The 8486-nt window shown below is 40.4% G+C and overlaps 1 protein-coding gene across 4 annotated transcripts in view; it reads left to right on the top strand.

Annotated features, from left to right (window-relative positions):
* The window catches only part of ptprq (protein tyrosine phosphatase receptor type Q), a 43033-nt gene extending 34939 nt beyond the window's left edge, over nucleotides 1-8094 (top strand). For 3 of the 4 annotated variants that reach the window (XM_017305544.1, XM_008412412.1, XM_008412413.2), the window contains 11 exons: nucleotides 1404-1448; nucleotides 2152-2178; nucleotides 2355-2436; nucleotides 3022-3112; nucleotides 3227-3303; nucleotides 3402-3536; nucleotides 3665-3790; nucleotides 4415-4560; nucleotides 4674-4809; nucleotides 7311-7434; nucleotides 7517-8094. In XM_017305544.1, coding sequence (XP_017161033.1) covers nucleotides 1404-1448; nucleotides 2152-2178; nucleotides 2355-2436; nucleotides 3022-3112; nucleotides 3227-3303; nucleotides 3402-3536; nucleotides 3665-3790; nucleotides 4415-4560; nucleotides 4674-4809; nucleotides 7311-7434; nucleotides 7517-7554 — 1027 coding nt within the window. In that variant the 3' untranslated portion in view covers nucleotides 7555-8094. The other variant, XM_008412410.1, reaches the window with a different exon arrangement.
* The last annotated feature ends 392 nt before the right edge of the window (nucleotides 8095-8486 follow it).

Below are 8486 nucleotides of genomic sequence, written 5' to 3'. Positions count from 1 at the left end.
ATTTTATTTTTTTTAAATCAACGACTTGATCAAAACCCTGCTTGTTAGCACTCATGTCCTCCAAAGCCATCAGGAAAGTCAATAAAGATTTTCTATTGCAAACATTTCTATAAAGCCTTACAGTAGAGTATTACTGGGGAAAATAATTTCTTCCTGCAAAAGGCTCCAGCTGTATTTCAGTGTGATTTATGAGCTGTCCCACATGCGTTCATGTGGAGGTATGTCCACAGATTTTCAATTATGCCCAGGTCAGATGAAAAGGCAAAGCCTACAGTGGGATTTTTATTCCACTGTAGAAGCTCTTTTATCTTCTGTTACCTCCCATGTGTTGGTTTTGGCTTCCAGAGTTTTCTGTTATTTATTGAATGTGTCCTGTGAAATATTCCTATGTCAAAGGAGCCAGAGGATCATTTATCAGTCTCGCTGCACTTTGCCATTTTTAATTTTCTACCTTATTCTGCATAAATTTGCTCATCAGGCCAAATACATTTTTTTTCACATTACTGGATTTGGCTTGAGTGTATTTCTTTTTGTTGTTAAGAAGGTGTATTTTTTTTTTTGACCCATTAATGAAAGTCATACATACCTTTGTAATATTAGATCAGAATGTCAGCACTCGTACATTATCTTAACCCAGCAAAACTTTGGCTTTGATTTGCATCTCTTTCTATTCTTTAAGGACGTTGTAACTGTTGTCACCTCACCTCAAAACACTCATATCCAGATTTTATTTATTACTTGGGAGTAGTTCAGGACATGTATTTTAATTCACTCACAAAGTGACATGTTATTATTACTGCAGAGTCATAGAGTCAGAACTTTCTTTTCTTCTGTGTTGATGGTTTACTTCAGCAGACGCCCCCTGATTAAATGTTTGCAGGCTAAATCAAATATACAAACAGAAACATATTCTTACTGCGTTTTTGTGTCAGCGGTCGGAGCGAATTCATCGATCCGTAAATTTGATACCTGCTCTCTTCAAATGAGACCTGAAATGATTATTTCTAGCCGCGAGTCTAAAAGCCTCCTGAACTTCACTCCTTTTTTTTTCTCTCAGAATTGTCTTTTATCTTTACGAGCAGAGGGACGATTGCAGGTGACTCATCTGCCTACTAAAATATTTAGAATGACAGTTCTGCCTCTACACGGACTGTTCACTCACTTTTCATACTACAGGCATTTCACTGTAGTCATTTGGGCAGCGTCTCTCGTCTCCTCCTCTCTGATATGACCAGAATATCATCCTGGCTCTGACAGCACAGTGAGAGCTGTTTAAACACGACTTGTCTCGCAGTTAAAGTAACACACCTTTCCTTGTCACTTCCCAACTCTCCTTCAGCGCAGACGTTTACATCCACTCACACAAGCTGTCTTTCTCTCACTGAACATTTGTCTCCCACCAGGTATTCTTCCTTCTTCTTTAGGCGGAAAGAGATTTATGTCATCCAGTAAGTTGGGCATTTAGTGTGTGTGTGAGGCTCATTTTGACATGTTTGCATGTTGTATTCTTGTTTTGTTTTTTTTTTCTTTTAATTCCTCATAAAGTGTGTTTGCCTGTATGTGTGTGTGCGTGCGTGCGTGTGTGTGTCATCATGTTGCCTATTTAGGCTTGCGTCAAGCCCTCCATCTGTGCAGTTTTAGAAAAGCTTTTGTGGAGGCTGATAGTTCATTGAATCAGTGACATCAGTGTTTTACCAACTGCCTGCATGTTTTTCTCCATCCCTAGTAGAGGGATGAACAGCTTTGCTGAAGCTCCTCTCCGTAAAACCGTTTTAATTTGTTTATGCAGCCTGAAATTTCTTGGAAGACAGGGGGGCATAAACAGTAAGCTTCATCAACTGTCGAAGACCCGAGTAGATCCCACAGGAAAAGACCTGTGGGATCCATGTAACCATGAAACCAATCGTGTCATGGTTTCATGTAACCAATCGTCATTGTCATTTGGATGAAAATTGAGGCATGCATCAGTGTTGCGTGGATTAGATTTTTTTAAAAATGGTTTAACCCTCTTTTCTAAAGGGGTTTTTCTAAACACATATCTCCGTGTACTTTCTGCTGCGAGGATTAGTTAAATTTTTATGGACAGCAATGCCAAAGTGTGGGCTGCGATCATTGCATTAATTTGTTTATTTTGCTTCTATTTTCGTCCAGGCTGCTCAGCTACAGGAAGTCGCTCAAGTAAGTCATCTTTTATAAATGATGTGAGCATGCACGCAGCAGCTGCTGGAGGAATCAGCATGTTCTGCATGGTTCCGCGCCTCTCGTAACCTAAAATAAGTTGACGTAGAATGGCGCATTGTTGACTCTGTCTGTCGCTCACAGTCAGTGCATTTCTCTCCCGTCGTCTCTGTCAGGCCTGTCAACAAGAAATCCTTCCTGCAGCACGTAGAAGATCTGTGTGCCAACGACAACGCAAAGTTCCAGGAAGAGTTTTCGGTAAATGTTTGGCTAAAACCCAGAAAGGCCCGAGCCCAGCATATGTAGCACCTTGCAAAAGTGTTCAGAAATCTTGGACTTGTCCTCATTTATTCATGTTTCTACCACATATTTATAGGTGTTTAATTTGGATTTTATGATTGAATAACACAGAGTAGTACATGCATAAGGCCTCATGCAAAGCATGATTTCTAAAAATGACTTTGAATACAGAAATTACAAACAGAATTGCTGACGGGATTCTTTTGCCAAACCGTGAAAAACAGGTATGCATGAGAAAATATTTTGAAGGGTAAAGATTTTGGATTTTCACATAATGTTGCCTTCCAGCCCTGCATTAATGTTTGTGTTTCCTTCTCTTCCCAGAGTAGCAACAAAATCTCAAACCCATAAATCTTACCCGACTGCACAGAACCTCTGAAGCTCTCATAGATTTCCAATATTGAATGTCTCAATTAGTGTGATCATTTTTAATGAGACAAATCAAGTTAGTTTTGTAAGGTTCAAAGTAACGGCCCAGTGAGTTTATGTGAATGCTAATGTGAATGTGTTTGATTTTTTTTTTCTTATTAATTATTCCTCCAGGACCTCCCAAAGCTGCTGCCGGACCTGGCCACCACAGACGCCGACCTGCCGTGGAATAAATCCAAGAACCGCTTCCTCAACATCAAACCCTGTATGTGGTTAGACTAGAAATGAGCCCTATGAGTCTTATTTTCTGTTTCATTGTGCCTCCACAGAGCTGCATTTCACACTGTTCACTGAACAGTTTTCTCCGTTCTGCATTTAGACAACAACAACCGAGTGAAGCTGCTCTCAGAACCAGGCATGGCAGGATCAGACTATATCAATGCAAGCTTTGTCTCGGTGAGCTTTCACTACAAACAAAAAAAAAAAGTAAAAACTGCCATAAACTCTGATCAGAGGTATATTTTGAGGTTTATGTTCTCATTTGCTCTTTGCAGGGTTACTTATGTCCCAATGAGTTCATAGCCACTCAGGGTCCTCTGCCCAGCACGGTGGCTGACTTTTGGAGGATGATCTGGGAGACTGGAACCCGCACTGTTGCCATGCTCACGCAATGTTACGAGAAAGGCAGGGTGCGTCGTTACAGACATGACAGAAATCAGAGCACAAGTAACATTTCGGGTCTTCCCTCCATGAAGGGATAAACACTTTTCTGAAGATCTGACAAAATGCTTTGTGTGCTGCGCTGTTGACATTTCAGATTCGGTGTCACAAGTATTGGCCTGAGGACAACAAGCCAATGACGGTGTTTAGTGACATTCTCATCTCTAAAGTGTCAGAAGAAGTGCTTCCTGATTGGACTGTCAGAACGCTGAAAGTAGAAAAGGTAGCAATGCCTCCTGAATACAAACACACGACTCTTGAGCACACACATGCGTTGCTCTCCAAACGTACAGGTACACCTGAACGACATTTGTGGAGAAAGCCTTCTCACTTTGATAGGAAGCAAGATAAACTCCGGCCTTCATTTGGCTTTGTGTATCACTTTTGAGTTACGGCTGTGATTGTAGATAAGGGCAACCTTTGGCAAGTAGATCCTTCCTTGTTGATATTTTTTTTGGATTATGAAGAGCAACACATGTCAACGATTCTAAAAGAAATTTACAAAAACTTTGGCAGCGGGATTGATTTAATAGAAATTATTTCCTTGTTTCCTGGAGATATGCACCGRCGGGCCACGACAGTGAACAGATAAACGGGTGTAAAAACTTTATATTTTAGTGTAATACTACTTGACATTTAGCAGAGTTTTTGCTCAACTTTAGATTGTATTGTTGTCATTCACATCAAGGCAAGTCAAGTTTATTTGCGTAGCACCTCTCAGTGGATCAAAGGGATTTACACCAATTAATTATAAGCTAAATAAGGTAAAATTTCCTAATAATGAGTTGAGCATTTAACATGTTACCCTCATTTTTTTACACTAACCCAGATCTATCGCTCTCTGCAGCATGGTCACTACATTTTAGTCAAACACTTCAACTACACTTCATGGCCTGAGCACGGGGTCCCAGAATCCTGCAGCACCTTGATTAAGTTTGTCAAAGCTGTCCGAGCACATCGCCATGACAACTCCACCATAGTGGTCCACTGCAGGTGGGTTTAAAAGAATATTATTGATTATAAATCAGTTATAACTGCTTATAAATAGAAGCACATTCCCAGGTCCTGGTGTAAGAGTGATTTGGGTTTTCTCGTTGTTCCCTCAGTGCGGGCGTGGGAAGAACAGGCGTGTTCGTTGCTCTCGATCACCTCATTCAGCACGTCAGAGATCATGACTTTGTGGATATTTACGGGCTGGTGGCTGAACTGCGCAGTGAGAGGATGTGCATGGTGCAGAACCTGGTGAGTTCAACAGGAGACAAAAGCTAGACATCAATATTTTGGATTTTTATGCCACAGCAGAAAAAAAAAAAACTACAGAAAATGTTGAAGTAACTCTGCTAAGCATGAATTACTGAATCCACAACCGAGTTTGTAAAATTTGTATTTAAAATCCTAAAAATAAAAAAAAATCAAGAAGAAAAAACAAAGTTGTCTCCCTACTAAAATTATCTGAACTGATTTTACCACATGAATGCCACACAGCTGTACGGTTATATAAATGCGTATAACACAGATATTTGAATAGAAAATAAGCAGATCCACATGTGGTTGGCTCCATTCCAAATTGTCAATGCCCTGGTGTTATCCTTAATAAAAAATATTTATTTTGTATAACTACTAGAATAATCTGCCAGTGGATTAGGGGTAAATGCAAAACAGCAATCTCCTTCTTGAAACAGCATGATCCCGTCCGGAAATCACCTCAGTGATTACTTAAGTGATTGCCAGGATTGGCACTGTGCCTAATGCAGGATCCTCTGCTCGTTTTCCTCGTCTCATCAAGGTTTTCTCATGTCTATATTTTCAGCACGTTTCAATATTTAGATTCAGGATTTGAGTCCCGCACTGACTGTCAAAACAAAACCTACACATATGACTCTTTTCGGTTGAGTTGTACAGTGCCTGGCATAAGCATCAACACACCTGGATCGTTGTTACATTTTGTCGCAATACAACAAATTCCAGGGCATTTAACTCATACTCGCAGCTTTAATTTCCACAAACGCAAATGCAGTGGGAACGCTAAAGATTCAACTGAAAATCAAAACATTAAGAAAAAAACAAAGCTTCCAAAATTGAGCAAATAAACAATAGGCTCCTACCTCCAGGTCAGTTCCTGCTCTTCACACAGCAACACAACTTCTTCAGGTATTTCAATGTATTCAAACTGATCCATGATTCCCAGCAGGAAATATATAGAGCAGCCAACGCCACAGTATGAGAAACATCCCCCTAACAATCACCTGGTTTAAATTCAGTGGCTCTGGCTTGAATTCAGTGTTTTGGGATCCATAATGAACCTCACATAGTTACCAAAATACCACAGTAGATCATAAGCACCTCATTGCCTAGGATTGAAGACATCTATTAACTCTGCAAACTCAAGAAGGTCAAAAGCATCTTAAAAGACCCTTTGTGCCAGGACCCTGTCTTTTGACCACAAAGAACGAAGGCACACATGGCACAGAACAAGCAGCTCAGAAATGGTCTCTGTCCTGACATTGTGATGGGTTCTCTGGAACAACTCCTGGCCATGCTGGAGACCCTGACAACCTGTTAGTGAGTTTAGTTTAGTTTTAAATATTGACCCTGCATATTTTTGTTATCCGCCAAACTGCTTTCAACTGCATAGCCTCTCGACGGTTCCTAAAAACATTCTTCCTTTCATAACGATAAAATATTACACCATTTCTCTTTAGGATGGTCAATCTGATTGTTGGCAAATGCCTATGTGGCTTCACATAGGCATCATCTAATCGTTACAGTCTTTACAAGTCACTGTACAGCATCTTTGATCACCCCAGAGCTGATCATTGGCAAAGTCTTTGCCATTGATCTGTTCAAAGTGTAGTTTTATATTTTCTTCAATGTCTCTCTGGTTCTGGTTTCTCTTTACCAAAATTTAGATCATTTGCTCCAGCCCTTTGCTTTCACCCCTCAAATGTTCTGTGGTGCAGTCTCTGGTATTATTCATATTTTTAACTCATATTTTCAGGGAAGAGCACCCAATAATCAGCATGTAAAATGTTTCAAGCTTTTGTCCTTAAACAAAGACAACCTGTTTGGCACCTTTTTGTTCACAGAATGAATGAATGCACTGATTTAACTCCACTCTGCTATTATTTTGAGCACGCACCTTTCAGTTAATGATTTAATTTCATAGAATAAGCAGCTACATGACATGACCGTTGTGTGTGTGTGTGTGTGTGTGTGGGGGTGTGTGTGTGGGGGTGTGCATGCGTGTGGGGGTGTGCGCGTGTGTGCGTGCGTGTGTGTGTGTGCGCGTGTGCGTGTGTGCGTGTGTGTGCGTGCGTGTGTGTGTGTGTGTGCGTGCGTGCGTGCGTGCGTGCGTGCGTGCGGGGGTGGCGTGTGCGTGTGTGTGTGTGTGTGTGTGTTACTGACGAATTACTTACCATGTAGGAATTTCTGCTACAAACATTGGTTAATCTAGTCAGTGATTTGGCACTGATCTCTCACCCTCTCTTTTTTTTTTATTTGAATTGTTCAAATTTAGTTGAGGAACTTCGTTATCCTGCACAAATAAGTTCTAACAGATTTGTGTCCAAAGCAAATAAATCAGGCAACATGAATGCATGTATGCACACACAGTCCTAGCTTATTGTTCCATTTCTGCTGTATTGTCAAGATGATATTGTTTTCAGAATCTGTTTAGAATAAAAAATGACATAAAGTAACATCTGGTCTGAACCGTCATTACCAGTCTGTGTTTGCGCTGTCAGGCCCAGTACATCTTCCTCCACCAAAGCACTCTGGAACTTCTGAACAACAAAGGCAACAGTCAGTCCATCTGGTTTGTTAACTATTCAGCTCTGGAGAAGATGGACTCTTTGGATGCCATGGAAGGTAAACAGCAAACACAAAGATAAGAATGCAAGCTTCACACAACAGTGCAGTGCTCAAACCAAAGATTGGTGTGGGTTTTCAGGTGATGTTGAGCTGGAATGGGAAGAGACCACCATGTAAACCACCGACGGGAGGAAGATTTGGGGGAGCTTTTCTTCGACCATGGGACCCTCAACTGGACCTCCACCATGAAGACAAATGTAGACGATCAGTAAAGAAGAGCTGGAAAAGAACAAGACTTGGATGTTCCACTTCAAACACTTTTCTCTGTCCAGTTGTTACTTTCTTGCACATCCTGTCTGCTTGTTTTCAAAGACAGGAAGAGAAACTTTTGGAGGAGCTATAAATATCTGGAATGACACGGACAGAAAAGAGAGTGTGAGCTAACTGTGAGACTTCTATCTTTGCACAACTGCATTGCATTACTTTAATGTTATCAGTTTTTTAAGATAATTTATTAAGCCAAAATGGGATTTTTTTGATTCTCTTTGTAACTTTGTTTGCGTTCAGGTATTGTGTATGCTTTTCAAGGCTGATTTTGCAAACCCAAAGCATCTTCTCTTGCTTTGATACTTGACAGTGAAACGTTTCCCCATGGACTTGCTGTCATCAAATGTTTATTAGCTTTTGATATTAAAAAGAAAGATTTTAAAAGTAAAACTTGCCTGTGCTGGTTTCAATGAAATTGGGGGGGTGGTGGGTTAAAAGAGGTTATATCATGCTTTGGTTTGTTTTTTTATCTCTTCAGATGACTGAACAGATTTTGATGCATCTATAAAATAACAAAGTCAAATGTTTACATCAAACCTAAGTTGTTGATTCTTCTTCCCTGGGACTCAGCCTGAATATAAGTCTTTGATTTAGGAACAATGCCACAGGACTCGTACACAGTCTACAAAAAGTTTGTTTTTTGATTGACATCATGACCAGTTCAACCACGGTGAAGGTGACTGACCCCACACTTGTCCCACAGTTTACCTCCTTGAGTCAGTAAACCATAAAAAATTGGTGTAGCTGTAGGAAAAATGCACAAACATATGACCAAAAATATG

The sequence above is a fragment of the Poecilia reticulata genome, linkage group LG6 (genome assembly GCF_000633615.1).
Source record: "Poecilia reticulata strain Guanapo linkage group LG6, Guppy_female_1.0+MT, whole genome shotgun sequence".
Taxonomy (NCBI): Eukaryota; Metazoa; Chordata; class Actinopteri; order Cyprinodontiformes; family Poeciliidae; genus Poecilia; species Poecilia reticulata.
This window is presented reverse-complemented; position numbering and strand designations above follow the sequence as displayed.